The sequence below is a fragment of the Trachurus japonicus genome, chromosome 2 (assembly GCF_045865225.1).
Source record: "Trachurus japonicus isolate A0001 chromosome 2, Traja_1.0".
Lineage (NCBI taxonomy): Eukaryota > Metazoa > Chordata > Actinopteri > Carangiformes > Carangidae > Trachurus > Trachurus japonicus.
The window spans coordinates 8,827,804-8,849,847 of record NC_140908.1 but is presented as its reverse complement, the minus strand read 5'-3'; the positions used below and the strand labels follow the sequence as shown (position 1 = coordinate 8,849,847).

Genomic DNA, 22,044 nt, shown 5'->3' with positions numbered 1-22,044 from the left:
TAAATTAGGTAAGGCCCATAAATATTAACTTTGAATTTACACCGTTTCTGTCCTGTTTTGTTGTTCTTGTCAGTGGTGTTTCGTTGTATGTATTTTAAGTTTGTATGTAATTGCCTGTTTCAATTAAAAGGAAAAAAAAAACCTAACATGCGCTATATCTAGGCAATAACTGATGTATAAATATTATAATTATGGAGTACAGAATAACACAACACTGCTATGTGACTCGAATAAAGAAAAATACATAGTTATTAATAGTAATTTGACACAAAAAAATGCAAGCACTTATTTTGAAAAGCACTTCCGGCTTCTCTGTGTTTATTGTAGTTCACTTGACACGGTCGCCCAGCCCGGTCGGCACCGTTGACAGTTTGATTGATTTGAGATTCACCCAATCAAAGAGCACTGACAGCACTACGTCACACCGGACGACCAATCAGAGAACAGAAAGCAGCTTCATTGACGCAAATGACCGCGCCCCTTTTCAACGTGTCAACACTGCCGTAAAACCGCTCGCTACTGTCGCAAATTACACAACGACTCCGCTTCCTAGAAGAAAACAGACAGAAATGCGATGAGCTCGCAGCAGGTGGACAGATAGCGGACTCCAAAGTTAAACAGCGACAATGTTGTGATTGTGTCTGTGAGAAACGGTGATGTGAAGCGACGTTAGTTAAAGAGGAGGATGGACTTTAACAGGACTGTTCTGGTGACTGGAGGCTGTGGATTCATGTAAGTGAACAGACTGTGTCACAAGTCACTAGAAACTATTTAATTAATGATAATTTAAAGCTTAAAACACAACCTCTGGCATGGTTTATATTCTACTGGATTCATATTACACCTGTATGAACGCACAAGCAGCTTAATAAACACATTTTATACACTGCTGGGTGAGTTACTTTACTGTATTTTATGGGTTTATTATAGATAATAGATCACCAGTATGTAGAATTTCATCTTAAGTGGTAATTATTATGTAATACAGTAATACAGCACATATGAACTTAACTGCAGTACTTCAGAGGAGCACAAAGGACTCTTTGAGATCTTATATTCACTCCCTCTCCCTACAGAGGTTCCCATCTCGTGTGTTCACTGGTCAACAGACACCCTGACTGGAGAATTATTAACCTGGATAATGTAAGTTTTCACCCTAAAATGGATTAAATACTCATATATGATGCTCTAAGTGTGTTTCTCATTGTCTGATCTTTTCCAGCTGGATTACTGCTGCAGCCCCAGGAGCCTGGAAAGCATTGAAGACAGAGCTAACTACACCTTTATCAGGGTGGGGGTGGCTGTATTATAATGTTGTCCTACCAGAGATAACTAAACTCTTTGTAATGTTATCACTAGGTGTATAACTCTTTGAATCTGTTGCTTTCTTCGACAGGGAGATGTGTGTAACTCACGGTTGGTGAATCACATTTTCAACACAGGAAACATCGATGTGATCTTCCACCTGGCGGCCAAAACACACGTTGGTGAGTAGCAGTTGTTCACACACATACACACAGGTCAGGCCTGTAAACAAGGCCAATTTTAGTGTTTCTTTTTAATTCTCACACACCATATTCGTCCTCCCAGAGACGTCGTTTGAAAGTCCGTCCAGTTTCCAGAGGGTTAACATCGATGGGACCAGAGTTTTACTGGGAGCTGCTCATCAGGCCCCACACCAGCCACAACGATTCATCTACGTCAGCACTGATGAAGTGTACGGAGCCAGTCTGGACGAGGTCGGAGAGAAAAGTCTTTGATAAGTTGTTGGGTGGAAATGTAGAGTTTGGACATGCTGGTTATTGATTGACTTGGGGAATGGGTGTTTTATTCTTTGCAGGTGTTTGATGAGAGCAGTCCAATGAGGCCATCCAACCCATATTCTGCCACCAAAGCAGCTGCAGAGTACCTGGTCAGATCCTACTGGGACAAGTATAAGGTACACACACTGAGGGTTAAAGCTTTACTCATATTTACTTTAAAGGAGACATATTATGCCCCCTTTCCACAAATTAAAATAGTTCCCAAGTGTCTGAAAGACATATCTGTGACATGCTTCGGTCAAAATACCCCAAGAATCAAACATCACAGCTCTTGCATCCTCTCGAAACAGCCCATTCAGAACGGCTGGTTTCAGTGCCTGTCCCTTTAAATGCAAATGAGCCACAAAAAGTGATATTGCCATAATATGTGCCCTTTAATAGATGCAACGTTTGAAATCTGTTGGATATATGTCCATGAATCTGTTGTGTTCATCTGTTTTCAGTTTCCTATCATCATTACCAGGAGCAACAACATCTATGGGCCCAGGCAGTACACCGAGAAGGTAAAATATCCTCACTATCAGCTGCTGTTATATTTGGTTTTTCATAACTAATAAACTGCCATCCTGCTATTTAAGGTCATTCCAAGATTTCTAACCCTCTTGCAAAAGAACAAGAAATGGTAAGTTTGTTTTTCGCGTTTGTGGGTTATGTAATTCAGCTTTAGTATTTGTTTGACATGTTTCATCGAAGCAGAGTACCGGTAAGTCTTATTTTCCTTCTCGTCGTCTGTGCCGCAGCACCATCCAGGGAACGCTCCCGAAATCCCGCCATTTTTTGTACGTGACCGACGCCATCAGTGCCTTCCTGCTGGTTCTGGAGAAAGGGATTGTGGGCGAAATCTACAACATGGGGACGAGTTGTGAGGTTCCCATCATGCAACTGGCCAAGGAGTTAATTAGGATGGTGGGTTTTTGGGAGTTTTTATTCTAATGCAAAGATTAAGCATGATTTAAGAAAAAAATGCAATTAATTATTTAATTAAACATCTTTATCTGTGTGTGTTTTTTAAAATTTAGGTCAAGAATGTAACAGACTCTAATGTGAACGACTGGCTCGAGTTTGTGCCTGACAGGTGAGTCAAGTAGGTTAAAAAGACAGCTGTGGAAATCTTATTTCTAAGTCAGTAGTAGGTAATACTCACAGGACATCCATGCACAGAGACACGTCTGAATGTACTGATGCTCTACAGGCCACGGGTCGACCTGCGTTACCCCATCAACTGTGAGAAGCTGCAGCAGCTGGGCTGGAGAGCTGAGGTGTCCTGGGCTGAAGGCATCAGACACACTGGTACAGTAAAAACACACACACACACACACGGACACACTACAGGTCTGCAGAAACATAATCGAAAGCCTAAATCCACAGTAGACATTTACCATTTACCAAATCCCTGTGTTTTACATGTCTTACAGTCAAATGGTACCAAGACAACCCAGACTTCTGGTCAGACACAAACGAGGACCAGGGAGAAATCAGAAGCAAGGTGGAAAAAACTCCCGACAAATAAGTGGCATCAACCGCTGTGATACTTGATTCTTTTCGTTGGACCAGCAGGAAGGCAGCGCCTCCCTTCAACCAAATCAACCTGGAAATGAAAGCACTTTATCTTGATGTACCTGACTGATTCAGCTCATGTTGACAAGTGGTCTTATTTCTCTCACCTTTTCCGTGCACACTGTTTTTTTTTATGTTTAAAGATACTCTGTGGAAGGATTTCTTGACTGGATTTGTAAAGGCTGCAGCGTTGAGGATGCCAGTCTGTGTTTTTTAGCTACCCTGAGGAGCAACACAGACAGAGACAGGTGGAAAACCAAACAGACACTAATCAAAGACGGCTTCAATCCCTCACTGCAGCATCTCTCTTGTGTCAGACCTTGAATTGATTTTGACATGTGCTTCCACAGGGTATGTTTCATGTTTTTTTTTGTGTTATCTTTATTTCCCACCATTCAAAGCCAACAGGCAGCTGGTCAATCCAAGGACCAAATATTATACAAACAACTCGTGATGTGTTTACATGCACTTTAATAACCACTTCACTGTAAATGTGGCAGAGGAACCTGGTTACTATAGTGCATGTAAATGCTCCCAGCTCCTGCTAACATCCAGCAGGATAAGAGCTAACACAAGGCCAGTCACATCACCCAGGTGTTTTTACCTCACACATTTGAAATGTTTCTAATCATGATGCTGTAGAATGTATTTGAGTACCAATAAATGTAATATTTAATACCATATACTATGTAGTTGTGCTGTTTGCAAACAATCCACAGGAGAAGAAACAGCTCAAAGACACAATTTACATTTGCAAATCCAAACCTTTATTCGTGGTAAAATCAGAATATATGCACAGTTTTTTTTTTCTTCGTGCAGTGCTCCTCTTCGTGCACAACTGCTAAACTAATACATAAAGCAAATACTAACTACCAGGCCGGTGCTGCCACGTGTCCACACTGAAGGTGGTGGTGTTTTGTGGGAGAGGGGGGGTCTGGCCAGTCAGTAATGCTGACAACACTGGGCTCCATTTCACTTCAGCTCAGTCTATAAACAGCTATCATTCCTACGTTAATCACACTGACAGTGGAATAAAGCCAAAACGTGTTTGTATTTGTGTACATTGAGCCACAAAAACTTTGTGTCTGTGTAAAACGTGATTACTTGCCGTTATGCCATGACGGTGACTGTCAGAAGTGGGTTTGTGTGTGTGCTAAGTAGACATAATTAAATGATTCTGTCCATGACGGGACAGATTCACAGCCATGGATCAGCTGCAAGGTGCAATAAAAACAAAAATTTTCCCACTCTAATGTAAAAGACAGCAGGATGGATCGTCATTTCTGATTGGCCAGATGCTCTTCCCCCCCCTCCCGCTCCCCGTGACAGCGTTAAACACACTGACGCCTGAAAATATGCAAATCACAACAACATAGCAATAGAACCACAGTTAATTCTGTGTTATGAAGACTTTAAAGGTCGCCACTTGCCAGACATTCACAACAAGGGTATTAACGGGAAGGAAAAAGTGTAAAGACTCAAATGAAAAGAAAAATAAAACAAAAAAACAAAAACAACAACAACTGACTTGGAGAGAATCTGGACACTTGTTTTTTGTACTGCATGTATGTTTGTCTTTTTTTTTTTTTTGTACAAAACGGTCTTTGATCGTAACATTTTGTTATATTTTTTTTATCCAAACCTTGGCATACATGGTGGTATTGTTTCGAATTTTGTTTGCCAATTAAAAAAAATGGCTGTTTATGGTTGATTTTCATTATTGGCAATGGAACCTGTCACACAAACAGGTTTATGGATCGGATACTGAGTCCAATGTGACTTTAAAGGTAACCCGTGTAGGATGTTTCTCTCTATATGTCACAGTCACTGTTACTGCGATACAACGACACCACATGCACATCTTCTTTCATACAAACCGCTGAGTGGACGTACTTGAATCCAACTTATAAACAAAAAATATTTCTTTATACAATAAATTACATCTAATCTATTGTAAATACCCAAAGACCAACAATCCCAACCAAGCTTGCACCCAATGCTGAGCTGCAAAGTTCAGTTTTGTTGGATGGTTTTACGCCTCATGCTGTCAGGGGACACGACTGCAGAGTTGATTTTCAAAATAAAACTTTCATTAAATGTGCAGCAGTTGGACTATAGAAAACAACCAGCAGAGAAAAGGTGTGCATGTGGTGTGAGTATCAGTTTACTGGCCTTTAACAGAGAACTGGTGTGTTGGGATTTTTTATATTTTTGCACCAGTGGCATTATTGTTATTTTTTTGGGTTTGGATTTTGAGAACCTTTATTATTCCTACAGCTTGTGACAGTGACATATCCAAAGAGAAATCCCTACACGTTGCATCTTTAACATTAAAAAGCTCACACTACCCCAGAAAAATAGAAATTTTCACTCATACCAATGACATTCAACATTCAAGTGCCAGTGTTTTTGTTTACTGTCTTTTGGTCAAGTCACTTTGTAAAATATCAACTTTTGTATTAGGCTTATAAAAATAAATATTTCTCAAAAATGCTTGATAAATTACACAAACTAGCAGCGAAAGTAGACTCGAGAACTCTTGTGTGCAAACAGCTGAATCCTACCGTTTGCTGTTTAACTACATTTCCACCTGGTCCCAAAAATAAAAACCAAAACATTTTTTAAAAAAATTAACAAACTAAAAAAAGAAAAAAAAAACTGTTTCATATCTGGAAGAACCTGTCCGTACAACACACACACACACACACACACACACACACACACACACTGGACAAACCTCTCTTTCTGACACTCAGCTGTGCTACACTTCACTCACTCATTCACTCACTCGTTCACTCACTCACTCACTCCTCTCGGAGGTTTTGAAGGACGTATGCTACAGAAGACTTTAGCTGAAGGTTAAACTAAGTAACTGCAGTGTTTCCTGTAAAACTTGGGGGTTGAAGTCTTTCTACAACAGAGGGGCCTGCAGGCCGCAGCAATGGGAGCGTAGCACCTTTAATAGTTCACTGACGATCAAAAACAGTCCTGCTGGTTAAGTTAGCTTCTGTAGTGATGCAGAATCCTCTGCCATGGCAACACCGCGAGTGCATCTGTTGCCATGGGAATGCCGTTTTACAGTGTAACCAACTTCACTACCTGCTCCTCCATTAGGGCTGGGTATCACCCTGGACTTTAAGGCATTGAAAGGGTTTTTGAAAATGTTCAAAAACCAGAAAAACTAAAGTGCTGGATTGGAGTTTTCTTCCACAGGAAATCAAACTGAGCGCGCCGAGTGTACCTTTAATCAGCACAACTGATGGTCATTAGGAACAGGATTCAACCTACTCTACCTCTGGACCAAAGATGTAGATCAACTGATCTATTCAAAGCTCTACTGCTCAATCTGACAGCAGTCCATCTGACAAAAAGGAGGAGATGGAGAAGTTACACAAACATCACACTACATTTTTAAAATTAAAACTCAGCCCATGTTACTGGATCTACTTGCGCCAGCGTTTGCATCTTATCACGATAAATGTGTGATGGCTTTGCATACATTCTCACTAAAAGCATAAACACATCTACTCTTGTTTTTGGAGTTGACATCTCTGTTGAAAAAAAATAAATACCCAGCCCTAACTAACTAACACGTTTCAGTCTCTAAGGAATCAGTGACTCAGTCGTTTCAAGGCACCGTGCACAATGTCAGAATACGAGCCGATTCCACTTGTGCCAGTTTGTGCACAGGCAGAAAACAGCCCAGACAAAAAGAAAACTCATGATTCTTGGTGACGGCAAAGTGAAAGCAAGCCACAAGTAATTGATTTCTATTGCACTTAAAGTTCAAGCGCCCTGGGGGGGAGGGGGACAGGCGTTTTGATGAGAATGGGCGGGCGGGGTTTTTCGGGGCACAGTGGTAGTTAAGTGTTGCTCCAACACAGTTCAAAAGTAATTACAACTGATAGATATAATCTGTCTTCTCTAGAAAAAGACCTACATACATTGCATATTTATGTACTTACTATGAACACTACTACTCAACAAGATTGCTCTATAAACAAGATGAAAAGTGAGGTAAACTGAAGTCTGACCTTCCACGACTCCCTGCTGTGTAACTCAAAAAATTCAAAAGTCCTATCTACACTACCAGCATTTGACAAAATACTCAGATCTTGTATCAAAACAACAGCTCCGAGCATCAGTATCACTGCATGTAAAATGATCAGTCATTCCTTCATTTTGTTTTTTTACATGGTTATTCTGTCTGCCCTCTAATGGCTATTAGAAGGCACAGCATTGTCTACACACTGAACCAGATGCATTCAAGTGTTATGTCTCAGACGCGGTGTAATCCTCTGAAAGGTTGTTTTTTGTTGGGTTTTCTTAAAAAACACAACACGAGAAACTACACTAGCTGCATACTATGTTTACGGTTGGCAACGGCCATGAATTCAAGTATCTAACGTTGACAACGTCCCCTCTAACACAGGGAAGATGCGACAGTGTTGACGATTCAGTCGAGCGCTTAAATCTGCGTTTTTCTCAAGTCAATATTTAAAAAGGTAGAGCCCCCAACTTCCACGCAGCCCCTGAACATCAACAATATGGGGATTTGGGGACACAACAACTGTAAAGAGTAGATAATGCGCTTCAGGCTCCTCCAGCATTAAGGGCCAGAAGTCAGGTGTCCATGTTTAGAAGTGGACAGTAATCAAACCTGTCAGTGTCCCCAAGACTGTTAACAAAGTGCAAATTAAAGACTTCTGTTGATGTGTAAAGTGAGTTTCAAATTAAGCAAATCCTCCAAAATTGATTGTCATTTGCAACGTTATTTACTGATTTCTATCTTCCTGGTGCTTGTTCCTTCATACTCAACAGTTTTTGTAAGAAATCTAATAAGTGTAACATCAAACAACCTCAAAAAACACAGGTTCGGGTTTAATTCAACCAGAGCTAATTGTAGTGTAGCCTGGATTAGACGGCCCACGTTGAACCGAGTGTTGTGCTACAGTAACGGTTCATCCAACAGCTGAACCACACTTTGAACAGTAGCTGAAAGTAAACACAAACTAATTTGGAAGTTTTTACATGGTGGAGTGTGTTGCGTCTATCCCTCTACTGACTTCTCTCACCACATGGGACTGGTGTCTCTGCACCAAAGCTCAAATCTAGCTTGTTAAATTGACCTGCTTGTCTGCTCGGTTTCTCAATCCTCCAGCACCACTCTGCCTGAAACTCTTCGAAAATCCTGTTAAAAAGCCAACCGACTAGTTTCCTGATCTGCGCTCGACCGCCTGTACTCGAGGGAAATAGATTTGACACGAACATGACTTCTGATTAAAGATTTGTCTAAAAATCATACAAGACGGAAAAAATCGGAGAGTTTCAACGTAACTAAAGCCTGCTGTAGAATTTGATTTATTTGCTTGGCATTATTATTTTTTTGTTAACTCCTTGACCAAAAAACAACAACACTTGCATATGTTTTGTTGTCTTGGTCCAGCCTTGTCATTTGGCAAAGCCAGTGGGCAATTTGAGGGTCTCTGCCTACTGGTTTGTATTCATGTGTAAACTCATTTTTGATCTCTTTTGTTTTTAAAAGAGCTTGTTCAAATTGCCCACTGACCTGAGCTTACCAGACACTGCATGGATCAATGTCGAGTGATCGAACGTAATCTTCTACACATCAAGTGTTGTATCACTTTTAATTCACATTCTTTTTCTGTGGAGATTCTTCTCTTTGCATTTTAAGGATATGAACTATTTACACTTAACCTATCTTTTTTCATTTCACCAACCTTATTAATGTAAACAAGACAATTTAAGACCCTGATGAAAATGAACTGTTTTCCCCACCAGGCAGCAGCCGATTTGAACTTATTCTGCTGCTGATTGACACAGTGGGGAATTCCTCACTTCTGCCACTGAACCGTCCAAATGTACAGTGCAGTTTCTGCTTTTACACGTTCAAACAGGGATGAAACACGAACATCCAAGGTGCAGGTCAGCTGCCCCTGGTAGCCTGGATCCACAGCAGAGCAAAGTAGGGCTTATCAGGTATCGGGGGGTAAAACTGTGTCAAGAAAATAAATTCTTGCCAAAATATTTTCTGTTTTGTTCTGCCACTCGTCCTCTAGCACACCTTATCTGGCCTGTACTGCTGTGCTATGCCAAGGTAGACTTCTTGTCCCATTAACTGACAACCACACAGACACAGAGGTGGAAGCAAAGAAGAGAACAACATCAGTCAGCAACGGCTTGAGCCAAGATGCTGTCGGTGTGCAGACTACAAAAGAAAAAGGAGGTTGTGCACACATGATATGCTATTGATGTGTGTTGCCTTTAAAAGCTGGCCTCCATCTGGATTGAGGAAAATTTCTGTGCTTTTTTAAAAAACGTTGCACAAGAGAAATGATGACGGATAGGAATGGAAGGACCTGTAAACATTATTGGATGACGGTGCCTGTTTTCTTTTGTGCATAGCACAGACAGACAGGGTGTGGGTAAAATGTGCTGTAGAGGTGTGGCGTGACATCCTGCAGAAGCCCCAGCTGTCTCTGCTGTGACGTGGGTCAGGCTAGCTCGACCAATTCTTTGCTTTTTTATTTTTTTTACGCCTGACCTCAACTGACCTAACGGATAAACTGGAATGACTTATTTTAGAGAAGACTCTTCATGTAACTCTCCAGGATAGAGTGAGCAAGAAAATTTTGAACTCTTATAGCCTTTTGGTTGTGTATCCCCTTGAAAGAAGCTTTTTTTTTGGCAAACAAGGGTTTCAATGTTTGTAGTGGAAGCGGAGCCAGTTTCCCAAGAGCATGGTGGCACCAAGAGTTAGCTGAACGTCCACAGCCACAGCCACTGGGAAAAATTTGGTAACAGCTATGCAGCCACATAGTGGTTATTTTTACACCCCAAAAATGTTGTAGCGTTGCTTTGGCATGATTTCTATGATTGAATTGTTAGATATTATTATTCTTGTACGTGTAGAAACAACATTTCAGTGTTTCACGACCAAAGACTCAAACTGCTGCTGCATGCAGGTTTCACAATGAACCTTTTTAGCAATTACTGCAGATCTAATGAAACCAAATCGTTGTTGCACCAAATTCTCTCTCAGTGGCTCTGCTTCTGGCATCAAGTGACCCAACAATTAGTGGCAAGATGGTTTTGAGAAACCCAAACTCAAGCTCAAACCAGAGCTATGCATGTGACATACAGGTCAATGAGCAGGACTTTGTTTCCCAAAAGTATAAAACCACTGCTTATTATCAGTTTACAGCCTTTAAAAGTAACAAGGTCTGGGTTTGGCATCAATACAGCTTCTATTCTCTTAACAAGAAAAGTCATGTTTTTAACCCATTTCAGCTTTGGATGAGGGTGCATTCAAAAGAAATCGATAGAAATATGATCGCAATGGTAATATGCTGTTGGGAATCAGCTAATCAGAGACCTTCTGATGAATTTGTACTCCAATAGACAGATAAGGAACAGTGTTGAGGTTCCTCATCACAGTTTTTTGTTTAAAGTTTTTTTTTTTTTTTTTTGCCAAGGTTTGATTTAGTTCAAGCCTAGTTTGTTTCCTTCCAAATAGAAATAAAGAACAGAAGAACATGTTTGAATCCATACATGACATTAAATACACATTATTTTAGCCACAGTTGGCCAATACTTATAGCCAGTTACGCATTATGGCAATAAAAACAATGGAAATAAGAGACAAGGTTTCAATTCTGAAAGGCACAGTACAGAAACAAATGATCCTCCGTTTATGATTTGCTCCAAACAAAGACGCTGTTTGTAGTTGTGATATTAACAACCACGAGTCTGAGGACTGTTTGCTGGCGTCATTGCACACGGTCAATGTCTGCCAGAGTCCCAACCCCTTGTCTCGTCTGTCTCTGTGGGACATCTTTCTCAGACCTTGGTAACTCAATAATTCAATATATTTTTCAAAAGGTGAAAAAACCCAAAGAAAGAAAAACATTTTGCTGTTTCTGTGGCCCCTTTTAAGAATCCATCATGTAAGTGAAGGAGACCTCAGCCAGCTCCCATTTTTGAATTTATATGCAGACATATTTTTGCTCAGATCTGACGTCGTCTTGCCCATCTCTGCGATACATTTTAGAAAAAAATTTTGGCCGGTGATTTACAACATGGCCTTGCGTTTACATACAAAGATGACGTGTGAAGGGGACACAGGAAGCCTGGCTGGCTTTGGGTGAGTACAGACAAAAACACAATGAAGCCAAAATTCAAATCTAAAAAGAGAGAGAGAAAAAAAGGATGTCCCCTGGTTTTCCAGACTGTAAATATTCTGTGTCTATTTTAGGGGGTTAAATGAACACCTAGAGCTTACAATTCAATTGGTTATTTTTCTTCAGACACGTCACAGAGGGCAAATAGTTTAAAAAGTCCTTGCTGAAACCAAAGAGTGCTGCTAGCTCGAAGTAAATCTGTGGCTAGTGTTAGAAAATAACCAACTAAAATTGAAGACTCCTTTTAAAATTGTAATCTATTTTACCAGGTGAGACTTAACAGGAACTAAGAAACTAAAAAAAAAAAAAAAAAAAGTTTGGCTGACAATGGAGATGGGAAGGACCAGAAAAATCTTAAGAGGAATTAAAAGATCTTAGCGCACAGGGATGGAAGGAGGGCTATATAAACAAGTATAAATAGTTTAATAACATGCATGTGGATTCTTAATGGAGGGGTGGAGACAGATGGAGTTCAGACGACAGTATGAGGAAAGGAAGGAGGATGAGTGAGAGGAAGAAAGAGGGATGAGTGAGGGAGGGAGAGGAAAGGAGGGAAGGAGGGAACCTAATTGCCCCACCAGTCAACTTGAGAGTGTGTGTAGTTGCCTCCGTAGCCATCACTGGTGTAGAAGTTACCAAAACCACCTAATGGGGAGGCAACAGAGGACAGGAAGTTACCATGGTGAAATGTGTTTTTTCACCAGTTCACGGTTTGTTGAACTTGAAAAAGAAAATCCTTTGGCATGAGTATGACTTCACAATAAGCATCACATCTCCATAAATGAGAATACAACGGTCAGGCCAGCAGCTTTCCCCCTGACTGAGAGACCACTTAAAGGCTCAGGAAACATTTGCAGGTGTGTTGAGTTAATTAGCTGATTACAGTGTGACACAACTGAGTTACAATAGTGAATTTTTTCGCATTGAGATACTGAATTTGGGGTTTTCATTAAATGTAAGCCCTACTCGTTACAATTAAAATAATTTAAAGAGACAGTTCAGTCTGTGTGTAATGAATCTATATAATATACGAGTTCCACTACTGAAATAAATGAACTTTTCCATCATAGTCTAATTGTATATCCAAACACTGAGACACTCACCTCCTCCAAAGCCACGGGTGCCTCCGTGTCCTCCCTGGTTGCGACCTCCACGTCCTCCAAACCCTCCGCTGTTGGCTCCTGCAGCCGTCTGACGATAATCACGTGCTCCAAAACCTCCAGAGAACCTGGAGGTGAAATCACTCACATTAGTCTTGTCTGTAAACACTCAACGTCGCCGCATAAAGACAAGAAAATGATGATTTGACTTTACACAGTGAATGAGACGTGCGTTTACCTCTTGGAGCGTCCTCTGTTGCTGCTCTTGTGCTGGTGCTCATAGGCCAGGCTCTCAAGCCATGAGGGAACTTCCTGTTTGGCCTCTACTAAGATGTCCAGCAGGTCTTTAGTGATGTTCCCGTTCTTGTCATTGAAGAACGATGTGGCCAGTCCTACATGTGAAAAGCATTAAATAATTAATTCATTAAGTGCTTTTTGCAAGTTCTATCCTCATCTTAGATAATGCAACTTGTCATAGTTGTACCCAGGTTTCCGACTCGTCCTGTGCGTCCAATACGGTGGACATACTCCTCTATGTCGCTGGGCAGGTCAAAGTTAATAACATGTTTCACATTGGAGATGTCCAGACCCCGAGCCGCTACCTGAATACACAACACAGGGGGGGCAGAAAGAAAGAGTGCTGATGTTATGTGTGTGCAGCAAAGTGTGAGATGTCCCAATAATGACATCTGACTGTATACGATCAGAGTTTGACTTTTACTGACCGCTGTGGCCACCAGAATGGGGCATTTTCCTGATCTGAACTGGCTCAGGGCCTCCTCTCGGTCTCTCTGGGAACGGTCGCCATGGATACTGGTGCAGGCATAGCCCTCTCGGTACAGGAAGTCCTCCAAGGCGTCTGCACCTTTCTTGGTCTCCACAAACACCAGAGTCAACGAGTCCTTGCCTGGTCAATCGAGAAAAAAGACACTTGAGGTTAGTTTGTGACACAGAAGAGACCGTGTTTATTATCAGGGAGCATGATAATATATATAAAAATAAATAAGTCAGATGTACAAAACACACTGAATCATTATAACAATCTTGAAAAGTAAACCCAGTCATATCAGTTTCTGAAAAACCTCCTTCAGCCTTAGCGGCCGGTCTGTCTGTGATGTGATACATACATCTTAACAACATGCATATTAAGTACTTAACCATTCATATTACATTAGAATAATGTATTTCTACAAACAGAATAGTGCAGCAGGCAGCAGGGGGGGTGCAGCATGACTAAAAACCAAAAAAACAAGATGACAAGAATAAATAGCTAAGAGCATCCGCAGCACTGTGACTAGAGCCACTGATGGAAAGAGTGTGGTCACATGTTTTTTCTAAACGCTCCTCTTCTAATGACATTACAACCTGATTATGAAGTGCACATTCATCCACATTGATATCCATGCATTAACTGGTGACACTGCAGCATAACCAGACTCTCTCCATCAAGGATTTGGGTCTGATGTGAAAACGCTACAGGAACATACGATACATAGAGATGTGGAAAAAAGAAAAAAAGAAAAAAAGAAAAAAAAAACTCTTGAAAATACAACAGGCATGTTTGGATTAAGCTGAGCAAACCTGATTCATGAAATGGACACAGAACCAAAAATAACAGACTGAACACAGGATTCTCCACCACTGAGAAGAATATTAAAAAAGGCAAGCAAAATTATTCAAAAATATGGGATGGCAAATACGGGTTTTCTTGATTGAGAATCTTACCAGGTTTGTCTATGTTGTCTCCAGTATTGTCCTGTACCTCGCTGGGGATAACTTGGGATAAAACCACACCAAACCACCAACATGTAAACTGCACTCAGTCACCAGTAAAAAAAAAAAAAAGCACCTCTGTATGTTTAATGTTCCTGATGGAGCTCGATTTGGAAAATCTGTTTCACTACTAAAACAAAAAGGTTTGTTTTCCGAACCCCAGATGTGTCTTTAAATGAGATTTTACTGTAAACTGAAGGATGGGAAAATATTAGTTCAATCCTTCAGGGTATAAATAATATTTCCTTTCTAGACAATAATCTCACTGTTGCTGCCCTTCTCGGGTAAAGAAATAAAAATAATTCAATATTTCCTACTCAAAACGTCTTGCTAATCCCCAGAAAGACAGAAAATGTGGACAAACTTCATCTGTGCATCATGTTTAAGATTTCTAAACCCCTATTGATGCTCCCTGGTTTGAATGTATGTTCATTTTTATTAAAAGGCAAAACAAAATACATCTATGTGAATGTTCTGAGCTTTTCCCAAATGTTTCAAAAATGGTTGACAGACAGGGTGTTGATGGGCATCACACGGAGGTAAACATGAGACACCAGCTGAGATGTGGGGACGACAACATGACGATGAAGAAAGGACAGGGGAAATAAAACTGCACTGTGTGTTATGTGTGTGTGTGTGTGTGTTTGCAGCTCCACACAGATCTGTGAAGGCTACACGTTACTGCTGTGTGATCGCCTCACCTGTAGCGCTGAGCAGGTCCAGGAGGAAGGACCTCTTGTCGCTCTCCTCCACCCACACCACCTTCTGAGTGATGTTCTCCGAGGTGGAGCCTACCCTGCCCACGGCCAGGAAAATATACTCCTCCAGGAAATCCCTGGCCAGGATCTGCAAGAGGAGCAGTTTTTAAGACGCTTTCCAACCCAAAAACAAGAACAGGAACTCAACAAACTTGGTTTTGTCGTGCAAACACACCTGGATCTCTTTGGGGAAGGTAGCACTGAACATCATAGTTTGCCGGATGCCTTTATGTGGCATGGTGTCTTGTTCCACGATGCGTCTGATCTGCGGTTCGAAGCCCATGTCCAGCATACGATCTGCCTCATCCAGGACCAGGTAGCTGAGGAGAAGAGGAAGGACACAGAGGAAGATGTGAGCATTCAAAATGATGCATTAAACATTAAAATAGAAAACGTGTTTCATTCTGTCCATGTCTTACTTGCAGTAGTCCAGTCCAATCTTGCCCCTCTCCATCATGTCCACCAGTCTGCCCGGTGTGGCCACCAGCAGATGGCAGCCTCTCTCCAGATCCCTGATCTGTTGGCCAATATCGGCTCCTCCATACACGACGCAGGGACGCACTCTGGACCGGTAGGAAAACTACAAATAAAAGAAGATGGACGACGGAAGAAATGCATGACATGAGTAAACGTTTTTAATCATTTGCGCCAGGGGGGTGTTGTGTGCATGTTGGTGGTATATACCTTCCTGGCTTCGTCATATATCTGTAATGCCAGTTCTCTGGTTGGAGCCAGGACCAGAGAGATGGGGAACTGCTTACGACGGCCATACTTCCCATTTTCCTGTAAAAAAAATAAATACAAAGCAACATGTTAGTTCAGTGAAATCCAGCTTTGCATTTAGAGATTCAACTACATAGGTCAGCAGCTGTCAGGGCTGATGTACGGTGGGACCCACAGAGAGGAGATGCAAGAGAACTAACGGGAAAACAAAACATCAGGCAAGGAGGTGCAGAGAAAATCTGTCAACACAGATTTACATCTTCCTCTTTAAGTAATACTAATCGTCTAAAATATTTCCACTTAGAAATTGATCCGTCTGCTTTAGTCCAGTTAGAAAAGGGGAAATACAAAAGGATTGAGGTCTTTTACGTGGCTTTGTTCAGGGGCTAAGATTTTGTGCTCACCTGTCCAGAGGCTTTCGCTGCATTAAGAGCTTCTCCTGGTCCGTCAGTGTAGATCTGGCTGAGGATCGGCAGCAGGAACGCCGCAGTCTTCCCGGAACCTACAAACACACACACACAGAGGTAGTATTATGTTCTCACAGCATCATTATCATCCTCGTGTTTTGTGTGTGTGCAGAGCTCAGGTGCTGCATGTGTTACCTGTCTGAGCGCAGGCCATGAGGTCTCTCTTTGACTTGATAATGGGAATGGCATATTTCTGGACGGGCGTCGGTCTAGTGTAGCGACTCAGCGCGATGTTACCCATGATGATCTCACCCATGTCCACATCTTGGAACTACACAGCACAAACATTCATGAAGAAAGAACATTAATTAAATGTGACACAATGGAGCTGATGTTTAAGATGAGATGAGATTTTCTGGTTAACAGCAGCTCACACTCTCGATGTGATGGGGGGAGTTCTGTCCGGTGGCCTCAACAGGAATGTCATCGTACTTCTCAAAGTTAATCCCAGTGTTGCTTCCAGAGAACAGCTCACTACAGAGCAAAAACAAAGAATAAAACAGAGAAATGTGAGTTTGTCTCCCTACAAAGTTGATTAAATTACCCAGCTACATCTGTCTCAAGCTGCATGGACTCACTGTTCAAGGCGCTCGTTCCGTGGCGTTGGTTTGGACCAGTCTCCCTCCTCCCTGGACTCCTCCACCCAGCGGCTGTTTCCTCCTCCGCCGCCGCCGCCGCCAAATCCACCGTGCTCGAACCTGAAAAGACAAAATCGTTGAGGTGAAAATGTACATTTCTCTCTGACACCTTCACCTTGAAGTCGTTCGACTTGACGGGAGTTTATTCCGTCTGTGCGTCTGTCCTACCTCCCTCTGTTCGAGTTGCCTCTGTCGTTGAAGAATGCAGACTTCCCTCGGTTGTTTCCGAAACTGCTGTATGCATCCTTGTTCGTGTTCCAGCCGCCGGCATCTGTCAAGCAGAGTGGACAACAAAAGTCAGGAAGCGAGACAGTTTCACACATTCAGCTTTATCTCACCAGTGTTCAGCAGGGAGACAAGACGAGTACAGCTGCTGCTTTGACAGCAAAGTGGGTGATGTTGACTGGGAAACATTGTGGTGTGTGGTTTTAATTCGTGACTTTCATGACCGTCACTAAATCGGCTCTACAGGCTACATTTTTAAGAATTTATATTAATTAAACACCAGACATGCAGGTTTCAAAGCAGATTTACACACTGAGACAAAGCCATGCGGACACATCTCACCTTTATTTTCGTAGCCGCAAAACCCCATTGGCTGCGCTGGATTGATGGGGTTGAAGGATCCTCCCCGGTTTCCGCGGTAGCCGCCTCCTCCGACGCCTCCCCGGCCCCGCTCCATGCGAGGCGGGCCCCTGCTGAACGTGTTGCCCGCCATCCGGTTGTCATGGTAGCCGTTGACAAAGTTGTTGCGCCCGCCGTCCCAGCCGTCTGCAGACGGAGAAACGACACTCAAGTGATCACAGAACCGAGCACCTGCAGGAGATTTACTCATCCTGCTACAGTAGGAGAGAGACGAGCTTCAGGTCTTGTCATAGCAATCGGACGACAAAAAAGGAAGAACATTTATATCCAATTTAACAAAATACTTTGATTTTGGGTGATTTTGGTTTAAGCCCAGCTCATTTCCCTCCATTTCAAGACTTCACGCAGCTAAATGATGAACTTACAGTTGGCTGGAGGCGCCATGGTGTAGACACCTTGTCGACCAGCAGCAAAGGCATTTCCTGCTGGATGGGAACAGAGTGTTTCAGTTGTGGTGTTTGTCAGAAACAGATACCGTTAATAAAGGTGCCTTGTGGAGTTTTTTGACCACGAGTGGCATCAAAGAGCAACGTTCAGAGCCATGTTTTTGTTCACACCCTCCCACCAGTTTCACACTATGGCAGTAGCACCGTGCCAACAGAGACGAAGAAGAGGACAAGCGGAAGCTTAAATAAACCCCACGCTGCTTTTTTTGCGTGGATATCATGTCACTAAAAGTCAAAACAACCTAGGTCTTGTGTCGTTTGCTGGAAAACTCCGCAGGACAGCTTTAACTTGACCCCACTCACCATTTTTGGAAGCGTCTTTGTTCCGTAAATGTGGAGGAATGTATCGCCCTGTAGACAGAGACAACATCAGTAACTGAGTTTCCTTCCTTAGAGGGCTCAGAATCTGAATGTGTAATCATGACTGGCTGTGGCAAGTGCAGCTCTTGAAACTACAAGATGAAAAAGCACGAGCGGCAACTTGGGATGCACTGCAAACATGCATTTTTCCTGAGGCCTCATCCCTGTTCTGGATTTTATTTCCATTGGAATGGAAAGTATATTATGGGCAAAGATTTCACAAGAGCCCCGACTTACTATCAATGAATGTAAATTTCATTCTTTAGATTTTTAGATACCCTTCCTTCAGTCATCTCTGGTGCAACCGGCCCTGCCCCGAAGATGCAATTAAACTGTAATGAATTGAAATAATGAGTCAATGAATCAGTGTTTGTTTTGAAAAGTTTCGCATTCCCCCGACCTCGGCGTCCATCACAATTTATTCTCCATGTTGTTTGCTGTTGTTCGCTCATTTTATCCCCATTTTTTTTTCATCACCACGGTTTATCGTAAGTTGAGGTAAAATGTTCAACTTTGTCGATGTTGGTGCAGATTAATTAATTAGTGGAAATAAATCGTTCTACGCTTCCAACAAGAAGATGCGGGCTGCTTACTGTTGGTGCCTCCACCTTGTCCGTCCGCTGCACTCAAGTCTAGGACAGCGAGCTGGAAACACAGAAAGACAGCAGGCCACATACTCAGTCACTTTCAGCAGCACAGACAGCAACTTAAATCATCTATTTATTTAGACATTTTTATTTTATTGAACTGCGGCAATGTTAAGGTTAATTTTTTCCATATTTTCGATTTTTCTTTTTCTTTTTTTTGATTCTTCAAAATTTCCATTGCTGCCATGCCGGATTTTCCCCCAGCAAATTGAAAAGGAACATAAAAACAGATGGGTGGAAAGCCATTTAATGTGAGATGAAACAAGAGCTCACTGAGTCATGGCCCAGGCACCCATGTGTATAAAATGCTTTGAACCCTCACAGATCACCAAACTGCACTGTAAAAGCTTTTGATGACAGCATGGCCTTGGCTGTGGCACCTTTCAGGTTCCTGCCTGCATGTGAGCCAACAGAAAAAACCTCTCGTCTGTAGCAGATGACATCTAAATCTGCATCATATTTGAAAAAGGAAAGACATTTATCATTCATAACGAGCAGTGTGAAAGCTTTGCTTAAGAGGCACTACACAAACTAAACAGTCTTTTCTGTGCAATTCGGCTGCACACAGCTCTGCACACTACTTTCAAAGCTGTTTGAAACCCCAACATGCAAAAATCTAATTGTGGTTCTGTCAGCAAACAGCAACAAAGGATGGCAAATACAATAGGAAGCAAGGAATTTCATGTCAGTGCATCCAGCTTTTTTGCAATCTAGATGAAACAGCTTTGGATTTGATGCTTTCATTGGCATGAGAAGCTTTTTGTTAATTAATTTCTGCATAAAAACACATCCCAGTGCAGCTTTCATTGCATCCTGACTCAGACAGAGGATGTTTTTAAATGTTTAAATGAAATCTATAATGTGCATTTAACTCTCTCGCTGTCATTTTGCCAGGTATACCTTTCCAAAATATCAACTGAGAACATAAAGTACTTTTCTGTTGCCATCCAACTGTCTGGGCCAGTCAGACACAGATAAACTACGTTGCTGGTGACGCAGATAAAATGAGCATTTTTTCTCCCCCTAAGCCGGACACAGTCAAGACTTGCACACACACACGCAAAAAAAAAAAAAAAAAAAACTGTGCAAAAACTGGCGCATCACCCGAAAGCCGGTGGGCTGCCCTGTCAAACGCCGCATTGTTTGTGTGTCAGTCCGCCTCGCTCCATCCCCGCATACCTCCATTTTATTATTGTATCAAGCTGCAACACAAACGCAGTGAAGATAATAGTTGGTAGGTGCGTTTCATATGCGCACACGGCAGCGCCGACGGAACCCCTCCGACGTCATTTGTTATTAAGCTCGCCGTCAGAATTAACGGCTTATCCGCAGTCTACGAGCTAGCTACCACATACACCACTCACACTTTAGTTTTTTTTATACATATAATTAATATTCAAAAAGATTACAGCGGTTATAATCCAATAAATTAGTTCACAGGATCACCCAAACGTGTTTAACGTCGTATGGCCCGCTAGCCGCATCGCGGCCGCTGTCAGTCACGCCTGTGCATAATTGAAGCGCACCCCAACGGCTACTGCAGCTAGCACGATAGCATCTGGTTAGCGGTGTGCAATGCTAGCCGGCAAGCTAACATTTATTCCATCCGTTATAACACAACTGACGCTTCCAAAGACACATTAAAGTGATGCTGCGGGCTTACCTGCTGCTCTAGACCGTGGGCATTTTCGACGGCCACATGACTCATAACTATTGAATATGGAGGAAAAATGTTGTCGTTGAAAAAAAGGACCTCTTTGTTTGCCGGGTTTGATGTTATGTTATTTCTCCTCTGCCTCTGTTTTTGGGTTACGACAGATGACAGTTACCTCATTGGCTTACAGCTGTCAGGCGGAACTGTATAAAATGCCAATGTTGAATTTAACGAGATGATAAATTCCCGTGTTTTTCAGCTACAAGGATGGCACTTCATGCAAAAACTCTGCTGATGTCGCTTAGCTCCCAAGCTGAAGCTGTGATGAAGCCGTTATGCGTTAGTCAAGTTGGTATAAATAAAACACAAACATCACATCCGGTACTGCCAAAATAAAAGCCTTTCAACACTCGTCAAGGGTAATATTTTTTAGTAGACATGTACCAAATGATAACGCATTCTTATGGTCTAATTAATGCGATTATAATGACATCAAAGGAAAACCTACTCACCTTAGGACAGTATGAATTATACTCGTTTTATTCTCTAAAACTTATAATGACTAATCAGTGTAAACAAGGCTACTGAAGGTGCGTGTGTTACACATTTTACATACAGTAATAGTGAGAAATAATCAGGTAAAAGACCGTGTATAAAGTGAATTAGGTATTCCAATCTTTTAATTTTAAACGCAACCTAACCTCTTGCTTCATGACGTTACATTAGTTAACTTGACCGACTCATGTTTGATCCAAACACCGCGAGACTTTGATTACACTTTGTCGCGATATCGCTGCTGAACAGGGAATATGAGCACAGGGCAGATGCTATTTTTGAAAGGCTACGTATGTTTAATTATTGAGTATACATGCATTTTATGAATGTATACATGTGCTTTTTTTCCCCTATTACCTTGTAGGCCTATACACAATTGTATAAATAGGCCTATGTAATAGTTCTCACATCTATTATACTGTGTTCCTTTTATTAGTCTGATTTTATTATTGTATATTTCAAACACTAATCATTAAAAGAAAAGAAAAGAATTTGCTTTGAGAAAAGGCTGTAGTGAAAGAATGTGTACTGTATCTCATCTTACATCCATTATCATTAAGAATTGAAACTAGGCTGTCAGGTTTGTGACACTGCAAAAAGAAACACACAAAAACAGTCACATAATAAGAAACACCCAATTCAGATTGTTGTGAAGTCGTGTGAAAAAGTCTGTACATTCCAGATGGTGGTGAGAATG

The 22,044-nt window shown here is 41.8% G+C and overlaps 2 protein-coding genes across 13 annotated transcripts; one reads left to right on the top strand and one right to left on the bottom strand.

Annotated features, from left to right (window-relative positions):
- Nucleotides 1-548: 548 nt before the first annotated feature.
- Nucleotides 549-3,495, top strand: tgds (TDP-glucose 4,6-dehydratase). The gene is made up of 12 exons (XM_085799053.1): nucleotides 549-732; nucleotides 1,077-1,143; nucleotides 1,223-1,291; nucleotides 1,397-1,487; nucleotides 1,591-1,739; nucleotides 1,841-1,939; nucleotides 2,267-2,326; nucleotides 2,402-2,445; nucleotides 2,564-2,729; nucleotides 2,843-2,898; nucleotides 3,016-3,113; nucleotides 3,239-3,495. The coding sequence occupies exons 1-12, from the start codon at nucleotides 686-688 to the stop codon at nucleotides 3,331-3,333; spliced, it is 1,041 nt and encodes a 346-aa protein (XP_085655179.1). The 5' UTR covers nucleotides 549-685; the 3' UTR covers nucleotides 3,334-3,495.
- Nucleotides 3,496-9,789: 6,294 nt separating this feature from the next.
- LOC146990761 (ATP-dependent RNA helicase DDX3X-like) lies at nucleotides 9,790-21,141 on the bottom strand. 12 transcript variants are annotated; one of them, XM_085798986.1, is made up of 20 exons: nucleotides 20,802-21,113; nucleotides 19,085-19,136; nucleotides 18,435-18,482; nucleotides 18,051-18,110; nucleotides 17,608-17,811; nucleotides 17,209-17,311; nucleotides 16,981-17,100; nucleotides 16,777-16,876; nucleotides 16,538-16,673; nucleotides 16,340-16,437; nucleotides 15,897-15,995; nucleotides 15,632-15,792; nucleotides 15,388-15,532; nucleotides 15,156-15,300; nucleotides 14,407-14,457; nucleotides 13,407-13,588; nucleotides 13,166-13,283; nucleotides 12,920-13,073; nucleotides 12,685-12,809; nucleotides 11,986-12,226 (listed from the first exon to the last, which is right to left on the bottom strand). In XM_085798986.1, the coding sequence occupies exons 1-20, from the start codon at nucleotides 20,844-20,846 to the stop codon at nucleotides 12,147-12,149; spliced, it is 2,226 nt and encodes a 741-aa protein (XP_085655112.1). In that variant the 5' UTR covers nucleotides 20,847-21,113; the 3' UTR covers nucleotides 11,986-12,146. The 12 variants fall into 12 exon arrangements, with proteins under 12 accessions (XP_085655146.1, XP_085655112.1, XP_085655119.1 ...); XM_085798993.1 differs by having other exon boundaries at nucleotides 18,051-18,107; nucleotides 20,802-21,111; XM_085798984.1 differs by lacking the exon at nucleotides 20,802-21,113 and adding an exon at nucleotides 20,243-20,320.
- Between the last annotated feature and the right edge of the window lie 903 nt (nucleotides 21,142-22,044).